This window comes from Calonectris borealis, chromosome 1, assembly GCF_964195595.1.
Source record: "Calonectris borealis chromosome 1, bCalBor7.hap1.2, whole genome shotgun sequence".
Classification (NCBI taxonomy): Eukaryota; Metazoa; Chordata; class Aves; order Procellariiformes; family Procellariidae; genus Calonectris; species Calonectris borealis.
The window spans coordinates 44,730,043-44,755,031 of NC_134312.1; the positions used below are offsets into that span (position 1 = coordinate 44,730,043).

General features: G+C 41.2%; 1 protein-coding gene and 2 long non-coding RNA genes across 4 annotated transcripts in view; 1 reads left to right on the plus strand and 2 right to left on the minus strand.

Annotated features, from left to right (window-relative positions):
• Positions 1–21,194, minus strand: part of LOC142082384 (uncharacterized) — a 36,777-nt gene extending 15,583 nt beyond the window's left edge. The window contains exons 1-3 of one of the 2 annotated variants that reach the window (XR_012673692.1): positions 18,860–21,194; positions 14,722–14,862; positions 6,822–6,940 (exon numbers count right to left, since the gene is read on the minus strand). This is a non-coding gene — a long non-coding RNA (uncharacterized LOC142082384). Of the gene's footprint in view, positions 1–6,821; positions 6,941–11,235; positions 12,508–14,721; positions 14,863–18,859 lie in introns of those variants that run through there. The other variant, XR_012673694.1, reaches the window with a different exon arrangement.
• Positions 4,215–6,647, minus strand: LOC142084441 (uncharacterized). Its single transcript, XR_012674375.1, has 3 exons — positions 6,338–6,647; positions 4,814–5,039; positions 4,215–4,277 (listed from the first exon to the last, which is right to left on the minus strand). It is a non-coding gene; the product is annotated as an uncharacterized LOC142084441 (long non-coding RNA).
• A 264-nt stretch (positions 21,195–21,458) lies between the features above and the next one.
• On the plus strand, positions 21,459–24,989 carry RPS16 (ribosomal protein S16). The gene is made up of 6 exons (XM_075150500.1): positions 21,459–21,567; positions 21,655–21,710; positions 22,482–22,583; positions 23,367–23,463; positions 24,603–24,650; positions 24,787–24,989. The coding sequence occupies exons 2-6, from the start codon at positions 21,663–21,665 to the stop codon at positions 24,930–24,932; spliced, it is 441 nt and encodes a 146-aa protein (XP_075006601.1). The 5' UTR covers positions 21,459–21,567; positions 21,655–21,662; the 3' UTR covers positions 24,933–24,989.

The window sequence follows — 24,989 nt, forward strand, 5'->3', positions numbered from 1 at the left end:
AGTCGTTCAGAACAGCTAAAGAAATATAAATATCCTCGATCTTTCCAGCTTGTGCCTCTTTAGCAGAAACACTCAGCCGCAGACTCAGAGGACTTGGGAAGCAGCTGAACGGGTGCTAGTGGCTCCTTTCCTGACTTGGGGGTAACGGGAGACTGAGATTGCAATGGTTCTTCTGCAGTCACCACTGCAGTCACATCTGGTGAACAAGAAGTGCATTTGATGAGGGATTGGTACTTTTCCATTCAAAATAAATAAATCACAGTTCCCTCTCTATTGACATAGCATTTGTAATCAACCTTTCCACAGATGGGCAGTCTTGTTTGGGTATTTTTCATTTGCAATACAAAGCTAAAAGAGGAAAGAGAGCTTAACTAGGACACAGCCACCAAAATTGGCAGTGTTCCCTTTGAATATTTTTCTAAGGATTTTGTCCGTATGAGTTCTGAGCGCAAATGCCAAATGACATTCAGAAGAAAAAGATTAAGCTGATAAAACTGTGCAGCAGGTTTTTTCTACTATTTTGGCTGCCTGTGGTACACAAATTACATTACATTTTTTGCTTGATTAAAATTAAAGGAAGTAAAAGTAGGTACTAGCCTTCCTTTTTAATTAAACTGATTAAGAAGGATCATCTGTGTGTTTGCCTTTCATTCCATATTTCACTACCCAAATGGGATCTCAAAAGAGCTGTGCTGCAAGATAGGATCTCTCTAATGAGGTAGCAATTTTTTTTGCAGGTATCTATTCACTTTATCTGGACGCTTCATTGTTAATAGTCTCCTCTGCCCAGGCAGCTGTGCCTATGATAGCAGGACAACATGTTCCCTCCAGTACAGCATGTGGAGTTATTTCATGTCCAACCAGAGATAAAATGTAAGCTACTCAAAAGGAACTTCCAAATCACCCTGTAAAAGGAAACTGCGGAGAGACAAGCTGCTGGCAAGAAGAGAGATGAAGGGGTTATGTTAAGGACTTATTGACTATATTTCTCTTTCATCGGGTCGGATTATGCAATCTGCCAGGTGCAGAATACTTGCAGTTTCTAAGAGCTGAGCAAGTATTACAGATATGTGCGGAGCGAATACCTTCATTTAAATGACACGCTGGGAAAACAAAGTCATTTTGCATGGAGGTCAGGATGTGGAGGGAACAGGTGGCAGACGCAGATATTTTGGAATGTTCTTCCACACTTTCGAGCATGCAAGGGAAAAGATTTAATCTGCATTGTTACAGGGGTCGGTGGATGTTTCCCCTCCCTATTTAGACATATTTACTGAAAAGGGAGTGAGACCACCTGTTAATATGTTTTTAAGCTTAAGTATTCCTGCAGGGCAGGGCTGTGGGGAGCTGGAGACCAGCCCTGCTGCAGCATCACTGGAGCAGGAACTGATGGTCCCAGGGGGCTGAAATGGGGCCCTGGGCTGTGTGCAGGGCGCGGGGAGCTCCGGAAACTGGTCAGGGACCCCTAAAATAAAGAAACAGTTCGCACTGGATGCTGAACTTTCAGCTGGCTACATTTAAATGAGGTTAATCCCCCATAGCAGATTTACGCTTACTCTGCCTAATGCTTCAGGATGAATTTTATAGGCAATGTTCTCCCTAGCTGATTTGGGAATCTTAAACTTACTTAAATGCTTGTGTTTTCTTTACCCTAGCCCTTTGTCACTTGAGTGATTTGTGCCAGCCATCTGGTAGCAGATGTCCTTTGCAGAGAGTTCTGCAGCAAAAAGGCATTAAACTCTTCAGCCTTCTCAGCATCATCTGTTTATATCTTTCCTGCTCTCGGCGCAGCAGACCAAAGCTTTCTCAGCCTTCCTCTTACTATTAGTGCAATTACAGAAGGATTTCCTCTTGCTCCTTACAGCCATAGACTTTCTGCTTCTTTCCTCCCTAATAGCGTGTTGCTCCCTTACTGTTGCAGCCATGCTGGGGTTTCTAGCGTCCTTTTTCTGCACCCGGGTGGGTGACAGAGCCTTCCGCAGTGGTGGCTCGCTCTCCCATCCTCCTGTCTCCCAGCTTATTTGTTTCCCTCTGACTTTACCTATCACCCTCTGAGGTTGGTGAAATCGGCTTATTTTGAGTATCTATTGCCGCATACTATTCCTCTTTTCAGAAAATAGGGAACTCCGCAACTTCAGAAACAGCCCAGGCTGTCCCCATCATGATCTCTAAACTTGTTGAATAGTTAATCCTGGTGTATTATTTTTCCGAGTACTTAAAGCACTTCATTACCACTCCCGTCCTTTGGATGTAGAAATGTAAAAGCACTCAGAATTCAAAATAAACTTCATGCCTCTTGCTTTTGTGTGCTGAAGCAGTAGCTCACTGATGTGTTAGCATATGAAGAGGACAAAAAAATTTATTTTATTTTTTGAAAATGTAAGTCACCCTTGGTACAATAGACTCACAGTTCGAAGAATAAGATAAATAAAACTCTCCGGTCTTGCATTCTAATTGAGCAATCTGTTGGAAACATGACAACCGCAGACAGCTTTTAAAGAAGTTGTTTGTACTTTCACTTTGATTCTCTTCAAAACTGTACAACAATTTAAATCTATAGGATCTCACCCACATTCCAATGAAACCAATGGAGAATTTCTTGTACTCATTGGTGGATTTTAGCTACAACTGAAAGTATGGAGCAAAATAAGATGTTCAATAATTAAGTCAAGTCTCAATAATCAAAATTGGGAGGGATAATTTTAATTGTTTGTTTATATTCATAATATTATTATGTTTATGATTACCATCTCTTATTTTGTTGGCTTTATAAGAAGCAGAGAGCATTCTTAAAAAAAACATTATTAATGATCGTGTGCAGGGATCTTGTAAAATGTAGACTGTCTAAAATATCCCTCTAAAACACGAATAATAGTGTTTTAGCATTAGCTATAGCTTCACTGTCTTTCTGAGTAATTCATACTGCTCTAAAAGCTTAACAAACAAATAAAAAATTATGGTAAACAACAAATTACCAAACTATTGGTGCAATTCTGTACAAGCATAGTTCAGAGCTAGGAAAAGATGAAAAACAATGGAGGAAGTAGAGGACTACTGTGTATTTATTTTCCTCTCTTCATGGGCAAGGTGGAAAACCACAAAAGATGTTTAGAAGAGAAGACAAAGCAATATTTTAATCTCCGGCTCTTCATTTTCTCAGTCGAAAAAGAATTACAAGCAAAATATAGACTGACATCCCCAAAACTCTGAGAAAAATTTGGGTGAATATTTCTAAGTGCAAAAGCATGCTTTTCAAAATCAATATTTTGAGGAAAATGAACCTATATCAGTATTATTTTTATGAAAAGAAGAACTTTGAAATTAAAATGCTGACCAGAACCAAAAATTATTTCTAATTTGACATAAACTGTTTGCGTCTGTGGCTGCGCAATGGCAGCATTAAGTATTTCCAGATTTTTGCTTGTTTATTTTGGGGAATACTTTGCAAATGGAACTTGTACCATTCTGGGCAAAGATGAGGCAAAGTATGGTCCTGGGATGCCCCTCAAAACTGTTTCGTCCATCATTGGAGAGAGACGCAGTATTTATAAAAGGTGAAATAACAGGTTGGTAAGGATTTAGCTCCAAAACCCCAGAGCGATGAAGCATCTGAGAGGTGTGCTAATTTCAACAGATCTTGATTTAAAGCAGAGGGAAGCTGGTGGCTGAGCAGCCCGGCACCTATTCCCCACGGCAGCGAGTGCTGCCGCGGCAGTGCCGTGTGTTGGCATTCCAGCTCCTGCTCCCAGACAAAAGGAGCTTTCATTTAAACTGAGAGGTATTGAGTAACGAGCCTCCGCACAACACAACAAACTGAACACCACTGTCTCAAGCGAGGCTCTATTAAAGCATGGGAAATTTGCCATGGCCCCATGATTTATCATTTTAATCGAAATAAGACAGATTCCGTCAACAATTACGGAGCAGAGCAGCAAGAAATGTATGTTTTTCTTTAGCAGCTGTTATTATGCAGGATAGACCGAGAGCTAAGGTAGGGGCAAAACCTCTTTTCTGTGTAAACAGATATCCATCTAATTTGTAGAAGACGTGTGCAGGAGAAGAAGGGAAACAGGATCTTTCAGATACAATCAATACTGAAGAAGCAAAATCATGCCTTTTCCAAAGCCCTTATATGGCTACAGCCAGCCTTCCTTACCTCTTACAAATTCCTGTGCTAGTGCTACAGTAACTTCCCTCTACTTCTTGTTGGTGTATTTGAACAAGAGTTTTCAAAGAGCCGTTCTTTGACCTTCCCAGGTGCTGTTCATTTAGAGTTTCTTTTTATAGGCAGTAAGTTAAGTAGGGATCAATGAGGACCACCACCAAGCAGGAAAAAATGGAATGCAGCTTAGTATGGCTTGTTATACATCTGGTATTTTCACTACATTAAATTAAGGATTTTAATATTACACCTCAATGCTGATATAAAAGACCATAATAATTAAGTTTAAGGTTATAATTTTAATTAATAAATATCATAGCCTACTGGTTATTTTTTCTAATGTCTCCTAGCCTTTGTGGAAATGACACATTGTTGAGCAGAGGAGCAAAAGACTTAAAGCAGTTTAATTTTTAATGCAAACTGGTTTTCTGCTGTCAAAAAGATCTCTAATGATCCACTGTTTCCTAAACTGAAGATCACTATTCCATCCTCTGAATACATACTGATTTCAGAGCAGACAATGTAAGATTAGGGACCTGGCCATCAGAGTGCAATACAAAACCACGTCTGGAAGATAGACTTCCACTCTAGGACACAGGGAGATGCACGTATCTCTAAAGGTAATCTAAAAGATACCTAGCAGATACTCACCTAGAAATGCCTGCAATGGTCAACAATGGTCAAAAGCCAAATAAAATTAAAAAAGGTGACTGTGCCACCACGATCCAAATGTGAATACTGTGATCAGTTTGGGTAAGCAGTGGTAGAAATGTCTTCGAGGTGAACAACAGATACTGGCCAACCCCTTGTGGGAACACCGTATGGATCAAATTTTTCACCTTGGGAAAGATGCGTGTGAAAAAGACACACTGGGGACCTACAAAAAAACCATGGTTGGGATCAAGAAGGTGAACAGAATTACAACTCATTATTTCTTAATAATCCAAAGAAATTGGTAGACAGCAAACTGAAAAAAATTGATTTTTTTTTACTTAATGCGGAAGTAACTGAACTGCAGAATTTGGACTTAAAAGTACAACTGAGTTAAGAAGAATAAATGAGAGAAATTCATGGAGTGTGGGTCCAAAGCTGTCTATTAAACAGGATGATCCATGTGCAGTTTATATTGGAGGAAGAGCTAATTGCTAGCTGTTCACTGGGTGGGTCAGGAAATGGAGGAAATTTGTTGATTCATGCCTTTTCTTCCAACTTTTTTTTTTCAAGCAACTGTTGTTGGAGATAGGATTCTGAGCTGTTTCATTAGCTATACGTGAGTTGAAAATAAGAAGTTGAATATATGCATTTAAACCACTACAGAAAAAGCACATTTGTATTTTCATTACAGTAAGAGTGCTCCCACAGCTCAGCTGATGAGCTGTCCTTTTTAAGTGATGAACCATGTCTACTTTTGATAGGCATCCCATATCCTTCACTGTTGACCATTAGTAGCTTAGTGCAAGAATAAATTTTAGTTCTCAACGCTAAACTTGTTGCCTAGTCCATATTAATAATAAAAACATAATCAAGACTAATTCAATGAAACAAAAGGGTTTTGATTAAATAATGTCATGCAGAAACACCAAACAAATTGAAACACCATTTCCCAGAGTTGCGTTCCCCTCTAGTCCTGGTAGAGATTGAATCTGAGTGCGTAATATATCATAATTAAATCCATTTCTGTTAATCATTTCATCAGAAATACTCAGTCAGTGGTAAATAGTAGGCTAAAGGGTAAGACGCTGACAGTTGCTGTCATGGGTTTGCTAAGTAGGAAAGCAGGAAATCGCCAGACCTCCCTTCTTTCACATCTCTCCCATGCACAGGGGACAGACAAGAGGTATCTTTTTCCCATGGAAAAAAGCCCTTAAATTCTAAACTACCTCCTACACTTTCCTGTGAGTTAAAACTCCAAGTGCATCCTGACCAGCTCTTGGCTCCTCACAGTTACCCGCTGTCAACTCAGAAATCTGCAGCACATTAAGAAAGCACAAGTTGAGGACAGCCCAAAGTAAAGTGAATTAAAATGATGATAAATATCACAAGGAATATAATTTTAATTCAATAAAGCCAATCCCTTTTTATTCAATGCTTTAGCAGAGTTTCCATTTTGAGATGCCAGAGAAACAGAAAAAAAAGGGAAAAGTCAGGGCGAGCTTAAGTTAAAATGCAGTGCACCTTGGTTTCAGCATTTATGGTCTTCTCTTCAAAACCTAACTCTGCAAACAGCATGCGAGTGTAACGTGTGGCTTGAGAAAAAAGCTGAATAAAAATAAAAATATATCACACCAGTCAATCTCTATTTCAGGAAGTGAAGCAAGCAAAGTCCGCAGTGAAGTGTGCCTCCCAGAAATACTCTGCCACCCACAGCATTGTGTAACTTTCCTTTAGCATGAAACACGGTTGGGCTTAGTTACTGTTAGCACCAGCTAATTGCACCCAATGCAACCTCGCTGAAAGTTAAAAAAACAACAAACAGATGATGTTACTTCCCTCCCTCTGCAAAAGTGGGTCTGATTAAACTCCTGTTACAAAGCCCTACAATAGCAGAAACGAGTCCTGCAGTTTCTGAGAGGAAAACTGCCTGCTCCACGCTCCGCGTCTCACCGAAGTGAACAGAAAGGCTGGCTTGCTTGAGATCTGTTCATGTTTTGGATCTTACCTCTTTCACACTGCTGGTGCTTCTCTAATTTCAACATTACTGGTTTTGTTTCATTTCTCTTATTTTCTCTCCCATCAGCTAATTTTCTTTTTGTTCCTTTCTAATCACAGTTTCCAAACCTGAATAAACAAGGAAAATGTATGGTCAGGTGACAAAACTCAACACCTGACAGTTACTTTTAGGCAACACTGATGGAACAATCCCAGCTGATAAACGACTATATTACATCATTTTTAATTTGGCCGCCACCATCGTAGGTTTTGCATATAGAGCATCTCACTGCATTACCTCAAACCCGATACTTTCTATGCATATCTACACGGACTATTTCCTGGCAGAGTAATGGCTGCCTCAAAACTATTGCACAAGCAAACTGGAACCAGAAGAGAGCACATTATTTGACGTTACTTATCCTGCTCTCAGGATATTCGGTTCTGTTTTTCAGTTGCCCTATTCCTGTGGGGCCACAGCTTCCCACCGCTGCTGCAGAAACAGTTCATCTGCTATTGCTTTCTTGCTTTCTGAGCAGGGCTGGTGGCAGGAAGCCACAATTGCTCCCTGTGTTTATCTCTCCCCATCTCGCAGCCCTGACAGAGCGAGTCTATTTGGATAGCAAGAAGCTGTGGTAACTAAGCAGCCACAAAATCTAAAAGGGACATTTCCCAGCTACTTGCACTGCTAAGAGTAAGTGCAAAACAAGTCCTTTATAACAGAACAAGTATATTTTTTAATGTGAATGGAGTGAGGAAAAGGAATAGCAGGTTTTGTGTGGGTGCTTTACTTACATAATCTTAAACTAAATCTTCCTGCGCTAGAACAAAAACTCTTCTTCTTCCTAGAGACAGTTTTCACTGACAAGCATATTAGCAATAAATTCAAATTCCTGTTACAATCTCTACATAATTCATCTTAAGCCTTTCTGTGGGTAGTTCAGAACCGTTCACGGCCCATGTCCCCTCTTTAGACAGTGGCTCCCATTTCCTCAGGGAATAACAAAATGCCTGCCTTTATGAAACAGCCAGACCCACTTAACCCCTTCCTGGCATATTTAACACCTTGCCTCCGGAAAGAGGTGTTGCAAGCAAATACAGCCAGATAGTTACAGAAAACATTTGAAGAGGTAGGTTTGCAAGCTTCAAATCCAGCCCCCAGCTTTCCAAAGGAGGTAGTGCTCAGACCTAGGACTTCAGCTCAAGGTCACCCGGGGGGCCAGGAGCGGACTCGGAGCGCAGACCGGGACCAGCATTGCTCCCGGATCAGCCTCCTGCGCTCAGACCACTTCTGTTATTTTTGTTTTTTAAACAAACAATGCTAGTCACCGCAACAGTCTCCACGAAAGACTAACAAAATGGCCACAAGACTGCTAGCAGTAAAGTTATTCTTCTATTTCCAGATAGGTTACTAGAAGCAAAGACAAAATTTTACATCAGCGGTGCTCCTGAAAGGTAAGATTTGATCCTAAAAGCATCACCACAGATTTCAGGGGGTTTTCTGCTCACACACAGCCTAAGAGTTTGATGAGATCAGGGTCCAATTTTTACGCCTCAAGCACCATTATCTTTAGTGGACTTACATTATAAACAGTGAGAAGTACATTTTAAAGAAGAAGGGGCTATGCCTATATTCCTGCAAAGGTAAACCTTGCCTAAACTGTGTACGCCTGTCCTCCAGACATCCTGCGGCCTGCGTGGCCCAGCTGGGCCAGAGACGATGCTCAGCCTCTCTGCATGGGCTGGGGGCTGGTCTGAGGAGGTGTTTTTCCTTAGTTTTTCCAACTGATAGGCGAGATTTCCTGGTGCATTCTGGCTGCCTTTTACCGTTTCAGGGATGCAGAGCAGTCATAAAGTTTAATTGCCCAATTAAGCAGGGTTTACAGTTGCTTTGCGTCGCTGGAATGCCACAGAGCAGATTGAACAAACTAGTGAAGCTGGCCCACATTTTTTTTTTTGTTAGAAAAACATAAAATACGTGGGCTAAAGTAACCTAAATACAGAGGTGGGTATAGCTTGTACAGGAAGGCATGTGTATCAGTGTTGTGGAATGAGTTACAAGTGAGAACCCTAATCCCACCTGTTCTCTTCACAAGATGGCAGAGGGAGCCCTGGGTATGCAAGTAAAGCTGGCACAGCCAGGGCTCTGTTGGACCTGTGAGATGGGGAAACAGAGCGGCTGGGGCTTCCTGCCGCTCTCCCGGGGCAGCAGAAACAACCTTTTGAGAACAAACCATGGGGGCGGGCGGAAAGCGTATAAGCATCAATGACGATTTGCTAATGGAGGAGTCTAAACTTTAACGGGGAGTGGAGTTCAGTGAAGGCGGCAATAGGTGAGGGCTCAGACCAGCTGAGCCCGCAGCTCTGCCTCTCACCGCCTGCTCGTCCTTTACCAGGTCCCTTCGGCGGCCCTGCAGCTTTTCTCCCCACCCACCCTTGGCGGGTTCCTGTTTCTTTTCAAGCCTCTTGGTTGCGGAGTGATGCCGGATGCACGTGCCAAAGGAGAGGAGAACAGCAAACTCTTTAGCGTGGTGGAGGCCTCTAGGGACAATTTCACTACAAAGAAATACTACGGTCTATCTAAACGCCAGCAGGCATCTCAGTAAAAGTGGCTTCATGTTCAAGAAAGCTGCCTGATTACTTCCAGGTTAATATTTTTTTTATTTACCGAAGCAGTTTGCTGACAATATAAACTATTGGCTAGGGTAGTGCTTCTCAGACTGCCAGCTGCAGCTACCAGAGAAGCCATAGGAGAGTTCACAAAAAGTTAATTAATTCACAATATTTTTCTATTAAAACGCCAACAATTTGAGGCAATAAGTATTTCTCTTGATAAGCAGGTGGTATGCAGGGCTTGCAGGATTTTCACAGAAACAGACAAATCAAAAAGAAAGCCATGCTTGCAAAAAAAAAAAAAATTGTGAAACAGACCCTGTTACCTGCCCCCAGCTCAGCCCCCGGGGATGGTGCCCTGTTGGTGGGGCACTGCCTGCGCTGGGGTCACCCTCAGCTCCCGCCTCATCCCACCTCGAGGAGCAGCCCTGCTCTTCCTGCTCCCTGACAAAGTCAGCCTGAAGAGTATTGGGTTTTGGATCCATGTCATTTTTTCAAGCATTACTTTTGAGTTAGTGAAACTAATGTAAATCAGCTGATTTCTAGTTGTTCTTTAACGGGCGTTAGTAGAGACGTATTTGAGTTAGTGCAAACACACTTTGGTTTAGCTTGTCCACTGTGTAAAGACGGGTTTTGAGGTATGGTTCTCGCTAGGTGGTGATGTAAAAGCTAAAGGAGCTAAAGCATTTGCCCCATTGCAGCCGGCAGTAATGCCGACCCAGTGTGATCCCCCCTTCCATGTGCCAAAGGCAGTGACAGCTGTGAAGGGCTGCACGCTAGCCCGGCTTCGCCCTCCCCATCCCCTAACACCCACACACTTAGATCAGCACTGAGTCTGTTCCAGGCTTGTCACAATCCTCTGACAAAGTAAAGAGAGACAAAGGGGTAAAGGATAAGGTGGGGAGAGATGGAAGGAATACATATGTGGAGTGGGGAAGAGATTAATAGATCATTAGCTGAAAAAAACACCCTACTGTGGTTTTCATCTGTGTTTGAGAAGGCCTCCAGTAACAAGCACTTCTACAGGACCCCGAACAGATGACAGAAGTGGCAAAGGTCACTTTAAGTGAACTGATTTCAAATCTAGCTCAAATTAGAGGGACTGGAGGTCTGATCACTAGATAGTTATGCAACGGTCACATGTGAAATCATCAGTTGGTCCTTATAGTCTAGTTCGAGTGGTATGAGCTGGCACTGTAAAAGATGTAAACCCTCTGTCTGACCTGAACCCTCTGCCCAGTCTTTCCTCTGGAGAGTTGATGCAGGAATAGCAGAAAGAAAGTGCATTTCACGATTACTCTCTCGTTTTCAGAACAGCCCACAAAGTGATAGCTGTCACATCACTACTTAGGAACATATGCCAACAAAATTTGAAATCCAAAGATGCAGACATTAACAGGAGCCCAGAGACTTTAGATAAAATGTGCATCTAAGCACTCTAAGCAGAGAAGTTTGCACTGACACTGCTTTATAGAAAGCAAGATTTCAGTTGCTACGGTTTCCAAATGGCCACATTTTGCAAGCAATCAATAAAGGCACTGAATTAAAATTAAATCAGGAAGACGGATGGGGACTGTACAGATTCTGATGCTGAAGGCAAGGGTTCTGTGCATGTTCAGTCAGAACTATTGGTTAGTTTGTTTAAGTCTTTGTATTCAGAGGATTTGATACTTGCATAGAGGAAATTCATGCATGCACAGGCTGAGATCACACAGAGACAGGATGGTCTTTTTTTTCTTTTTCCACAAATGATGGTTCAATTCTTTGTGCTGTTGAAAGGCAAGTATCCTGTCAAGCTCATATGAGATACAACTAACTGCAAAAAATTATGTTCAAAATGATAAATCAATATATCACATTTTAATATCTTATTGAAGCATGATTAAAATTATTTCCATTAAATATGAACTGTATGAATGGTGTTTTAAAAATTAATATGGAAAATCTCAAGTGTTCTATTATTTTAATTAAAAAGTACATTAAAATCACTAAAATATATTAAATACATTAAAATCAAACTCCAACAGATTTGAAACCTGATGCCGTCTATGGATTAAAAAAATATATTGGTATCAGCTCCATATGACGTGACAAAAATACATAATTATCATTAAACTGATTTTGGGACCATGGAAGATTGTGAAAAGTTATATTGATGGCTTATCTATCTAAAATGTCACTGATCAAGGAATGGAATTACATGGTAAAGATTATATGGGACTTTTTTGTCAAAATACTTTAACTCTTAAAATAAATGACTAGCAATACTGAGTCCAGAATGCACAATAAACAGACTTGAAGAGCTTTTAACTCCAATCTTAAAAAAAAAAAAAGGAAAAGAAAAAGCATTTATATAAGAATAACAGTTCAGAGTATCTTTAAATCCAATGGAATACATTCTTTCAGTCCTTAATACTCTGCTCCATTTGTCCCAAGCACAACCCTGGCCTGTCTGTGAGAAATTTGAGCTGTTTGCTTTCAGCTCCTACCAAATAATGGATTTTCTAGAACAGAGAGGGCTACTCCACTCGATACAGAGAGCATGCTGGATAGAAAATAAATGTTCCAAAGGCTTCAGTGATAATGAACAGAAGTCTTGTTTTCAAAAGTTACAGGTATTTTTAAAAGTCTAATCTAATTAACTTTCAATTATATAGACTGTGAATCTATGTCATTCTGCAAACAGAACTCAGGCTCCTAAGCCACTTAAAGGCAGGGGTTTTGTATTCCTTTGGGAGTTTGGCACCTACATGCCATATACATTTTAAACATTTTTGAAACCTGGGGTTCATTTCCCATCTAACTACTGATTTATACTCTGGTATAATATCACCAGAGTTTGTATTTCTATACTTATATTACTCTCCAAACTCCTTCATTTGACAAGACTGCAAGCTTGAATCAACGGTATTTTCCACTGTGTGAGACTCAGGCAACGATGATCAGAGTGGGAGGATTATTGCTCACTGTTCTGAGTAATATCATTCTTTGATGCTGTATGGTTGATACACCGTATTTTTATTCCTCATGAAGAAAAGGTGCCAAACTCAGGGATTCCCATGGAGCCCAGAGCAGCATCTGACCTACAGAAGTGAAACAACATCCAAGGTGCCTGTTAGAGCATGAAGGGCCATGTACAAAGCATGCATATCTCACACTGAGAGAGGTGTCTTGCTATGTACACTCCAACCAGTGTACATTCAATCTCTGTATTCTATAACTAGAGGAAAATCCTACTTAATTTCTTTTACAGTTTGAAATGCGTATGGTCTCCTGCTGTGTAGGGGAACTATCATTTCTGTGTTGATACGCTCAGTGTTTGGTTTTTTCCCCCAGTTCATTTTTTTCTCAAATTGAGACATTGCACGTTTTCCTTGATTTTGATTGCCATAAAATTAAATAACTCATTTTGATTTTTAAAAACACATATTTTCCTTTTGTTGTGGTTCATAGATGCAACGCTAGTGCCATCATTTCTGTAATTATTTTGGAAAAATAATACTTTCCAGGAAAAATCATGAGGTGGTCTTTGCAGCGTTTAGATCACTTTGCTACCAGTGAAAAAGAAGTATTTTATCTGCTCTGTATTTTCTGAATCTCCATAGCTCTACTGCGAAGTCATAACCCTTAAAGAACACTTTTATAAAACCAATAGCTGAGCAAGAATGTGGATGAAATTTTCAGCAAAGCTGAAATTTGGACGGAATGTAAATATGAAGAGAGTCCAGAATGGATCTCTGTTCAAGAGGTGTTTACAACTAAGGTCCGATTCTTCACAAGGAATGGATAGTAAAAGTTCATGCATCTGTTTTAACTATATTAAGAAAGTCACCAAAGCAATTTCTCTTGCTTCTTAATCTGCCAATCACAATATATGTGTCACTACATGCCACACCTACATTAGGTTGTAGAAATACGTTTTCCAGAAATACTTTTTCCTAAGATCATCAAGAAGCTATAGGTAGCACCATTAGGAAAAAAAAAAAATCTGGGTCAAAATCTCCTGTGAAGTTATGACACAGATAAACACTCAAAAAAGAATTGTGTTAAGGCATTATAGATCATCAGCTGCTATGACTGCTGTGTTGCTGGAGGCTACTGCCAGTGTAAGGTTTTTAACCCAAGATGTTAACTTTGAAATAATTGAAATAATCTGGAATGCACCTATTGTTTGCCATTCTGTCAGAGAACTGACCTCCACCAGGCAGGGCAACAGTTTCCTGGAGCGGCTGAAGCCCAGCTCAATGAGTACAGATGACAATTCACAAAACAGGGCATTTCAAGGGACCTTGAGATTTTAACAGGTTTTGATGAAGCAGCTTTTTAAAAGAGAAGGAAAAGTATGTATGCATATACTTTGCGGTTAATACAAATGTGCTTTCTGCGTTTGCAGTAAAAGTAAAACCAAAGGACTACAAGGTCAGTGTAGATACCGAAAAGGAGAGTTAGTTCCTAATTGAAACCCATCAAATTCTTTCAGTAACAGCCTGTTATCTCCCTCTTACTTTCCTCTATCATTGGTCAACTCCTGTATTGCATTTCGTCTTCCTTAGACTAAATTCCTCTGAGCAAGGACTGTATCTTTCTATGCAATTTTATAACACATAACATAAGCTGCTCATAATCCTCACTAAAGCCTTTGGATGCTACTGCAGTAAAAAGAAGCAACACCATGTACAAGAGCAGCCAATAAATATCCCAATGATGTAATTATGATGATAATTCTATCGAACGGACAATGGACTACTTGATGAGACTTAAATTTGTATGAATGTTCCAGTCCAGCATCATAGGACACGTATATAATTATTCTACTTTGTGTGTGAAACCTTCTCTAGAAGAACAAAGTACCTCCCTAAAAGTGAACTTTGCATAAATAAAACCATCTGGTTTGCTGTCTAACCATCTGGTTTGTCTAAAGTTTATAGTCTCCTGAGTGTTATTCACAGGCCCACATATGATCAAGCCTCCACAGACATTTTTATTTGGTAAAAGCTTTCCCACAGCACTTTATTTTTTCTATCTGTTTTTGATCTTGTAAAAAAATGTCATTTTAATACGTGTGTTGTAATACTGCATGTGTTTGTGTTTCTGTGAACTGGGTGTAGATCTCCTAGTGGGGAGATATTACAGATTCTCTTGGGAACAGCGGAAGAAAGAACGACAAAGAGTCATTTGGAGATACCAGATCCTACGACATCTTCACTGCTGTCCCAGAACAAAGGGCTAGGTGAGCGTGGACAGATTACTTTAAAATGCATCAGCTATTAACATGTAACAAGGCACTGAGAACTGACCTCTGTCTCAGTTCAAGAGCTCCAGCTGGTAACAGGTAACAACCACTTTGTCAACCCTATACCAGACGGAGACTGCTGGGTTCGACGATTCCTCGATTCCTGGCAGCATGCAGCGTCCAGATAACCTAGCTGTATTCAGCCCTGTGTGAATAAAATGCATTATTATTTTCCCCTAATGCTATAAGCTGGACAGTCACTACGTTTCTGCTCACTCTTTCTGCTTCATAAACACAAGATTTTCCATCCCAAGCCCTTATACAGCCTTGCCAAGAGGGTTCATTCTCCTTCAGAGTTCAACTGCTCGTTTCTGGAGAAAATGTCTCAGTTCTCTGGTAGGTCAGTAAGTACACAGCAGTTCACGAGCTCTGATACTTCTGCCTTATCTGCCCTCTTACCACAGGCAATGGAAAATGTTTCACTTGAAACAACAAACAGATTCAAAATCAGAAATAGAAATGACCTCAGTAGAGATTAATATAACTTCACAGAAACCTACCTCTTTCTGCTCTAAACCACGATTGGTATTCCAGCAAACTGAGTGCATGCATAATTAATAGTCTATTTCTGCAGTCAATACAATAATCACACCTTTTAATCTACCTAGAAGATAGCAACTTTCTGTACGCGTTGCATCAAAAGTGAGATTTAAAGAGAAATGTAGACCTACGGATCACAGAGTGCGGTATCGTATTTGTAATCTGAACATAACTAAACCAACTGGGGCAAGAAGTCCGTATTTTAGAGATGTGCAAATAGGTGTCCATTTCTATGGTCACTCTTCCCTAAATTTCTTTACCAGGGAAAAGTAGAAAGGATCCCAACAGGCCTGCGGAAGCTAAGACCCAGGACAACTCCTCTCCCTGCGGAAGAGTTGAGAGAGGGCAGCTGGATCCCACTGGACCCTGCTGCGTTTAGTTTCTAAAAAAGGGAACTAAACCGAGAAGCAGCCTCCAGGGGCAGCAAAATACAGCAGGAAGCTTGGAGATGCCGTTCTGTTCTAAAAAAATAAATTGTTTCATGTACGTGATTCTATTTACTTGTTAGCTTATTTGTGTAGCTTGCGGGTACTGGGTTGTTGCCTGGTCAGCTTCTTACAACTTTGATTCCTGTTGATACATAAAAGTGTGAGTGTATGAGCTTACGCACACGTACTTAAGAGTAGCTTCTGTGGATGTACAGAAGAGTTGTAAGTAATTCTAATTTACTGTCAATAAATTTCACTAGAGCCTTGTATACTGCAAGAGAGGTCGAACGTAGATGAAGTCCTGTTCCAAATCTAAGTCCTAGATTTTTAGATTTTATCCTTTAATATATGGACAGATTCTAAAATGAGCAGTTAATACACTATCACTTTCCAGCTAAACTATGTGTTAACGGAATATATGCATTTCCAGCCATTGTAAATAGAATGCACGTTGTAAATTTAAGTCACAACATCTTATCAGATTCCAGAAGCAAGACAGGTAACAGAACTAAAACAATGAGCCTTAATGTCTGTCTATATATTCAGATCCAAGATGGGCTTTGTATTTGTTTTGTTTATTGTACTGAAAAAGCTATCCTATTCATTCAAAACTAAAGTCAAGACATCATTAATTGTGATTTTTCCCAAGTAGCAATGCTAACAGTGGGTCCTGAGTGACCTATTATATTGCTAATTATTTACATGCAATAAATTTCAGGGTGAATATGCCTGCCACTGTGTCAGTTTCTACATTACAAATTGGCTTGTGTTTTCAGTCTCAATGTGACATGAACATTTATAATCTGCAAATGGGAGTCAGTATTACACCAACCAGGATAATCCATATCCTTATATTCCAGAGCTTATGTTATAGAGCTTCCTTAGAGCAAGATAATTAAACCAAAAATTTTGCTTTAGATTTTAAATATTTTTTTAGGAAAAAAAATAATTATTAATATTAAAATCTTCTGTGATCCTTATTTGTTTTCAGAACATATTTCCAAGAGCTGGGAAGATTTGTTTTCTGGCATGCGTCAAACATTTTTCCATTGGTCACAGCATTCTTGTACTAATTGAGTTTAGAAAACTGTTCAGCTGCTGCCTGGATGAATATGATCTGTGAAAAGCAAGCATCAGAAATAATGGGATCCATTAGCTAATTACACTTTATCATCAAACATGCATCAGTTGCAAAATGTAATATGAGAACTATATTCTGGTATCCCAGATCTTTCAGATTGTAAGAGCTGCCATAAGAGCTGTCACTATCTTCCTTCCTGAAATACTACATACTTCTCAGTGAAGGAACCCACTGATTTTCAAAAGGTATAAATCTGTACAAGACAGAAGCCTTCTGAAGCGTACAGAGATGATTTTGCTGTCAGAATTAAAAACTTCAGGGAATATGCTTTGTTTATCATGCATGAAATATGAACAAATCTTTTCACTGGTTAAAATTATCCACTCTGCTAAAAAAAAAATCTTACAACGTATAATTGAATAGCAAATTGGGACATTTTGGTAGAAGGCATGGATTTTTTTTTTTAATGTGATTATGGACTATGTAGAAGAAATGTTTCTTCCTATGTCCCCTAAATGCCCCTTTACTTTTACAACGATTTTTTAAAATTTTCTTTGACAACATACGTAGAAGTAACTGACCATATTTTGCCATAGCTCTCACATTTCTATTAATGTTTCAGATAATACATGAGGAAGATAATCTCACTAATTCTCACACTATTTTTCCATGGAGAGCATTTTCTCTCCTTTAAACAGGAGGAAATTTAGAGTCACATTACAGCTGGCCTTGTTAACATATTGACCTTGACTCTTTGTTGCCTTACACTCTCAGTAGCTACATACTTCTGTGTTAAGTAGAAGCTAAAATGCTGTCCTCTTGGAATGTTTACCTTTTGAACTCACATGTGAATTTGATTTGAAAGATGACAAGGTACAAGTGGAGAACCAACATCATGATTTCTCATGGAATTCCAGTCACTTGCTATTTTAAATTCCAAACTACATAAAATCCCAGAAACCTCCCCCCCCCCCAAACACATAAATAGGAAAAATCTTCAATAGGTTTGACTCCTGCATAGGGACGCCAAATAAAATCTGTGTTAGCATTCAAGTAACAAGTAAGTATACATTTAAAATTCATTGGTTGCACTACATCAGCCTGACAGTATTGGTGGGCAGTGGACTGACACCCAGGTTTTATACTGCAGCTTTCCATATGCCCCACACTGGCAAATTTCCAGATGAACAGATACAATGCTGCTCTGCTCGGCCCACCTCACTGACTCTGTTTGGTCCACCTTTGCCCATCTCCTGCCATTCCCCTCCTGCCCTCCTCCCCATGGAGCCATGTTACCTACAAGATTTGTGCTCTTGTCGCAAAGTGAGGAAACAATTGGAGACATCGTCAGAGACATTCCCCTATAGCACTATACCCTGCTGCTACACCCTAGCTTTTTCCAGCAAACTGACAGAGCAGAACTGCACGTGCCTGGCCTGTGGGAGGAGAGTAGGTCACAGCAGCACCTTACACCATGGCCTGCAATGAGGTCAAAGCAGCTCCAGTGGAGGAGGTCAGTCAGTGAGAGACTCTCAATCCCTTAAAGCCTCACTAAGCGCCCATGTAAAAGATTTAGTAGTTGTAAGATACTTGTTGGTACAAAGATACACAAGAGATCATCTGTCAGTACAATACAGAATCACCGTGAAATCAAGGACTTAGACTTGAGTCAAATCCGAGTATTTTCCCTCCTGTTAGGAAATAATAAAAATGCTTTATCAAGATGGGTTCAAACCTGCCAGCTTTCTCTTGAAATGCTCTTTCTGGTAAGGGTAGCTTACCAGGAAATACGCCTTAATTTCTCTGGGCCTGATTATTCACTGGTTTGCATGCTATGTAACTCTTCACACCAGTGCAAAGTGAGGTTAAAAAAAAAGGCTGCCAAACAAGTGCCTTACATTCCACAGGTGCAATTATTTCACAAATAAAAAGGAAGTGAAGACAAGAGTCTGTAGGTGTTGTGTGGAGCTTCTTACTAAGTTATTATTTTTGAAATCAGAGATATATTACTATTTTAAAGTATTCTGTGCTCAGTAAAACTAAGTAGGGATATTGTTAGTACTTGGACTTTTCTTAAAAATATAGTATCTTACCTGATTTTTTTTTTCATTCTGGTATCTTTCTTTTTTTTTTTCTTTTGTATATGGTGATATTTATGATCTAATTCTCTCTTCCCATGTTACAGTCCAATTTCTGTGGTAGGTGGTCTCTAAATGCCTTTTAGCTTCTATTCCCATTTTTATGCTAGAAAGCAAAGGAAACAAGCAGCACAAAGACTTTAACCTTATTTTTTAGGCTACGTTATCAATATATGTTGATTATCTTATTTTGCTAACAGAAAACAGAAAGATACATATGTGCGGGCATATCACTGGTTTTATACACAGGTTCTTCTAGGATGAACATTTTCAGTTCCAGGAAGAGTGTGCAGCAGATGAATACCCAAACGAGGATGAATTTTGCAGGACCTAAGCAAGCATGCTCCCATAAGGTAACCTTTATACAAGCAGACATTTGAACCCGCCCTGTTTAATGCTGTACTTGGTATTAAAACACAGGTCTTCATTAGCAGACCTCAGATAATGCCCGCAAAAGGAACAGATTTAGATTTGTTTTCTTTTCCTTTAAAAGCGCCCTGAACACCCAACAAAGCTCAGTTACTAATGGCTCACCTTTGGCTTGATTGTAAGTCTTAGCTGAAATTTTTTATCTAAGTGGGTTAATTAGGTATTATGTTTCCTCTTTTTCATCTAAATAAAGGTTTTGTAATGTCTAATATTTTAGCTCTTGCAGCTGCTTCCATTATGCAAGTAAAAGATCTCTCTTACACAGAGCCACCTACTTTCACCAAATATGTACAAGCTAAACTGGTTTTGAAATTCCCATTCTTCTGTGAAAACTAACTGAAATTGGCCAACAAGCTGGTGACCGTTCCCCTTCCCCCGATAATGGGGAAAGAGTGGATGATAGACATGTGGGACTGCATAAACACTGTTCCTTAGGAAACAGCCTTAAAAAAAAAAAAAATCACTTTTCGGGTCACATGTTAAAGCTTTGTACAATTGGGGGTTTGAGATGTGCTAAATCTTACACGCTCTGCACAGTACTATTCACTTGAATAGAACTAATCACTCAAATTGCATAAAGCTAAGTGCTTGTTTAAATCCTCACATGACTGATGACTAATGTTCAGTATTTAAAATCCTGTCCAAAGACAAAGGAACTGATTGTCTCATTTGAGCAGTCAACTTTCTAATTAATCATAGTAATTTAAATCTCTATCGTTTAAAGTATCTAACAATACTTGACCTTGCTTCGTCGGTAAGATTCTGCTTTTGCCCTCCTGGAAAATTTTGCATTCTAAATACCAAGCCTTAAAAGTAAAATATTTTCAGTCTGCAAGTGACTTAAACTCCACGTTTTATGACATATTAAGCAAAGAAAACAGAGATAAAAGCTCAAATTGATGATGCTCCATGGATGCCCTGAATTTAAAAGCTCCTTGGCTTGATCTTAAACATAACTGTCCCTGACTGTTGAAGTGGGTATAAAGAATTGCGTGAATATGCCTCAGTGTACAATGCTAGAATAGAATACAAGGTTTAATGCTTCATCTTCTCCAGCAGTTTACCAAACTTTAAAACTGAAAAAGCTATGTAGTTTGTATTACTGCATCTCAAGGAGGTACAAAGAGTGACCGTAAGACATCATTTTGTTCTCTTTATACCACAAGCCCAGCTGGCTTCTGCTTGTGACTGGGATACCTCAGAGATGGTACGCTATGGTGTCAACACTAGGTGTTTCAGAAGTAACTAAAGAAAAAAAACTCTCCGCAGGCTGTGCCTCCTCTCTACCCCTCTCAAGAAGTCCTTCGAGCTGCTGTAATCCATGCCAGAGCTCGGGCAGTGACTGACCTTCCCCCCCCCCACACGGCCGCCCGGTCGCTTCTAACTTCACCCAATTGAGCACGGGCTGCGCTTTTCCCCACGCACTGCGCCGGCCACCCGGAGGCGGCCTGCTGGCGCTCGGCCTCCTCCGGGCGGCGCCCGGACTCCCTCCCGGGAGAGGCAGCTGCGCTCCTCCTGCGGAGCGGCGGGAAATCCTGGACGAGCAGGTTCAAAAGCAGCAGCACTACGTTGGGACAAGCTAGCTTCGGAAAGGGGCACGGCGCCTGCCCAGCGCTTACGGGGCCTAACGGGACTCCATCCCTTTACATAAAAAGCAGAAAGTCTCCGACGAAAGCAACTTTAAAAAAAAACCCAAACAAACAAACCAACAAAACAAAAACAACGGAGCAAACCCGAGGAGGGGGTAGGAGACGGGGTGACCCTACACCTCCGTGCCGAGGGGGAGCGTGCGGGCACAGCCTGCCCCAGCCCCCCTGCGGCGGCCTTACAACAGGTCCGCTCGACCCCGTTTAACCCTCCCCAGCGCCTACCGACCCCCGGGGCCCGCGTCCCTCTGCCAGCGGGGAGGCGGCAGACGCAGCCCCGCCAGAAGGAGCCGGGGAGACAGAGAAAGAAAGAAAGAAAGGCGGGCAGGCAGGCAGGCCGGCCCTCCCCAGGGCGCCGCGCAGAGCCTCCGGCCGCAGGGGCCGAGCGACTGCGGTTAACCGAAGGCGCACACCCGCACTCCCCACCCAGCTCCGTGCTGCCGCAAAGCGCGGCCGGCCAGGGGAGCTGCGGCCGGGCTCTCTGTCGCACTGCCGGAAGACGGCGTTGCGCTTTGCGGCCCGGCTGCCCCTGAGAAGAGGCTGGGAAGCCCCGTTCGGCCTTTTCCCAGTGCCGCCGCTGAGGGGAGGGTGAGTGTCTGGGGGGCTCCGGCCTCCGCCGCCCTGCTCGCCCTCTGTCCCCCGGCAGCGCTAACGCCGCCTCACTCTCTCTTGCAGGAGGAGTCATGCCGGCCAAGGGCCCCCTGCAGAGCGTCCAGGTCTTCGGGCGGAAGGTGAGGCCGGGGCGCCGCGGCCCGCTCCGTCTCCTCCTCTCGGGATGGGCCGCACCTTGTGGCCTTACGCGTTCGGGGTCCCTCGGCCCCAGCTCGGGAGCAGCGGCGCCGGCTCCTCGCCAGGGCCGTGTGCGGAGCTGGTGCGCGGGAAGGCCAGCGGTGGCGAGGCCGGCGCGGCAGCCCACGTGTCCTGGCCCGTAGGTGCCGGAGCGCGCCGAGTCCCCGGGGCCGTGCGGAAGCGGGGGGAGAGATTTGCTCTCTTCGGGAGTGGGCCTGGGTCCTCTGGGCCGGAGCTCTGCCCTCTCTCTCGGGAGTACTCGGGAGCGGCCGCCGCTGTCGTCCCCAGGCCGTAGGAGCCTGGGTCATCGCTGCCGGTGTCCGAGAGCCGTGTTACGAGGTGGTGGCGGGAAGATAAAGTTCGCACTGTTGCGATCCAGTGGCTCGAATAATTCTAGGTAACAGGCTTTTGTGAGGGAATGAGCCACAAAAATACCGTGTTGCAGATTGGAGGTGGTACCTGTCCCTTATTTATAACTTACTGTTATAACTACATAGCATTTATAACTATAAGCTAAATATATATAATTTTTTTTGAGAAGCTGCCTTAATATTTGGGTGAATACCTGGGAATGTAAGGAGTCGTGCTGTTTTGTTTAGTGTGAGATGTTAATCTTGGGCATAAAATGGTAAGATTTTTAGATTGTTAAAATTAAGCAGAAATTCACTAATGCAAAAATGAAGTGCTGCACTAATACACGTTTGGATTTTTAGAAAACGGCAACTGCTGTTGCCCACTGCAAGAGAGGAAATGGCCTCATTAAAGTGAATGGAAGACCTCTGGAAATGATTGAGCCCAGAACTCTGCAGTATAAAGTAAGCATCCATCCAGCCTCCTCCTCCACCGTTGGATATTAAAGTACTATTATACACATTATTGCTGGGCGGTGGAGAATAATTGCTTGCCTTATTGACAGTACTAAATTTTTGGTTGCGTGTTACTTGATCACTTGAAATGTAGGAGCTGTTGTGAAAATTCAGAAAACTGTCTTTTTATGATTGTCTTGTTGGGAGGGGTGGGGTTTTTTTGCTTAATTGGTTTAATGTGTATTAATGTAATGTGAAGTATTTTTAGCACTTCGCATCCATTTTTTAGGTTAAAATGGGTGACTTAAAACCTTCCTTTTTAAAAGATTCTTTAGGACTTAATACAGTAGCTGTTTGAACACTGCTGAGAGAGTATAAAACTGACTAAATAAATATAAAGTGTAATAAATAGTGGAGAAAACCACCCACAAATTACTTCAGATCTTCAATTTTAATAACTTGATTTGTTTTGCTAGTGCTGATGTAATCATGGTGTCCTGCTTAAACTATTCCCTTGCTCTTAATTCCTGTGTACGTATGCTTTGCTATTAAGACTTTTGAAACTTTAAAAAAAAATTCAAGACTTCAGTAAGTTTATTTTAGAACAGTAGATGACTAGTAGATGTCAAAGAACTCCGCAAGACGTGTGCTTAACTTCGGTATGTGCTTGTAAAATCAAGGCTCCATTTTTCAGAACACTGACTAACTTCACATTTGGTAAACCTACTACAAGCTCTAATCCTTGTTGTCTCTGATCAGAAATTAATTTTCCTACTGTGTTTTGTTTCTCAGCTGCTTGAACCTGTCCTCCTCCTGGGGAAGGAACGGTTTGCTGGTGTTGACATCAGAGTCCGTGTAAAGGGTGGTGGCCATGTAGCACAAATCTACGGTATGATTTTGTGTGGGATCTTCAGTGTGGTCTGGAATAAGTCAAGCCACATATTTAAGAAGCTTGAGTTTAGAATAGTAACTTGTGCATCATGATGTTCTGTTTCTTTTTCACTTATTATTAAGGGCTTATTGGTTATATTTTATGTGCAGAGCTGTAACATCTAGAGTAAGTCAAATGAAGTAAATTGATTAAATTCTGAGGAAATGTGAGGAAACGATCTTTGTGTCTTGCAGTGTGACAGGACAGTTGAAGCGCAGCTGAGCAGAAAGATTTTGGGAGGGGAAAAGGGGGTTATCATTAGAAATTTTACGTTTAGTTTTACATTTCCATGTTGTTCAGAAGCATCTTTCAGTTGACCTGCCAAGCTAGATAATTTTTTCCCTTGCAGAGCAGATGGAGAATGTACTTGCATTAGCTGTTGATAGAGTTGCTCTTCACAAGTGATGGATTTGTTCTGCTCCTACAGTTTGGGTATAGGTTAGTGAAGTGGAGCTGAAGCTGCGTGAAGAGCAGCGACATGTTTCAGTCTCAAAGTTGATTGCATTCATTTTTTCAGAAAATTCAGATTTTCACCAAAGTCCTGATCTTAATGTTCTGACAGATAACAGCCTAACAAAATCTTTACAGTTATGCCCATACTCCTGGTTTGAGTTCTGATTACTGTGTTACTATGCTACAGGCTTGTTTTATTAAGGTATGCTAGAAGAACTGCTCATACCATCCTATTGTCCCTTTTGCCTCCTTAGTCTTTGAACACACTGATCACTTTTATCCTTGTTGAAAAGTATAGACATTTCAGAGGATTGGATTTCTAAGGATTTTGAAAGTTGACCGCTTGTAGGTAGAAGGTGAACCCACGTTAGTACTCTGAAGAGAAGGTAATCCACTGCCCTTGTACAATTCCTTGGCTAGCTGGCAGTTGTCAAATCAACAAATGAACTGTGGGTGGCCTCTTGGCACAGATTTCTTCAGATTTGCCAAAGTAAAGGTTATGTGGAGTATGTGGGAGGGAAGATTAAGGAGGGAAAAGATAATTTGGCAGAAAACAAGACAGCAGGTTTCTCGGATAACTGGCACTTTGTTTGACTTTTAAATACGTTTGTGATCCTTACTGATCCATTATCTTTTTTTAACAGCTATCCGTCAAGCTATTTCCAAAGCATTGGTGGCTTACTATCAAAAATGTAAGTTGTTTTGATTGTTGTATTAGCCTTAAGTGAAAATGTATACCTTGTGGTGCAAAAAAAGTTAATATGGATTTGTTCCATGTGAAACTTCTTAAACTTAAAAAATATTTTTTAAATTTTTTTGTTTAAACAGATGTTGATGAAGCTTCCAAGAAAGAGATCAAGGATATTCTCATCCAGTATGACAGGACTCTGCTGGTTGCAGATCCTCGCCGTTGTGAATCCAAGAAATTTGGAGGACCTGGTGCTCGTGCGCGCTACCAGAAGTCTTACCGTTAAAATTGTTCTACAGTCATGTGACAGTCAATAAACATAAAGAGAATTTGATAAATTCCA

Coding starts and splice junctions, on each gene's coding strand:
- RPS16 (XM_075150500.1), top strand. CDS start 21,663: ATGCCGGCCAAGGGCCCCCTGCAGAGCGTCCAGGTCTTCGGGCGGAAG. Junction 21,711..22,481: donor TCCAGGTCTTCGGGCGGAAG/GTGAGGCCGGGG, acceptor TTGGATTTTTAG/AAAACGGCAACTGCTGTTGC. Junction 22,584..23,366: donor CCAGAACTCTGCAGTATAAA/GTAAGCATCCAT, acceptor TTTGTTTCTCAG/CTGCTTGAACCTGTCCTCCT.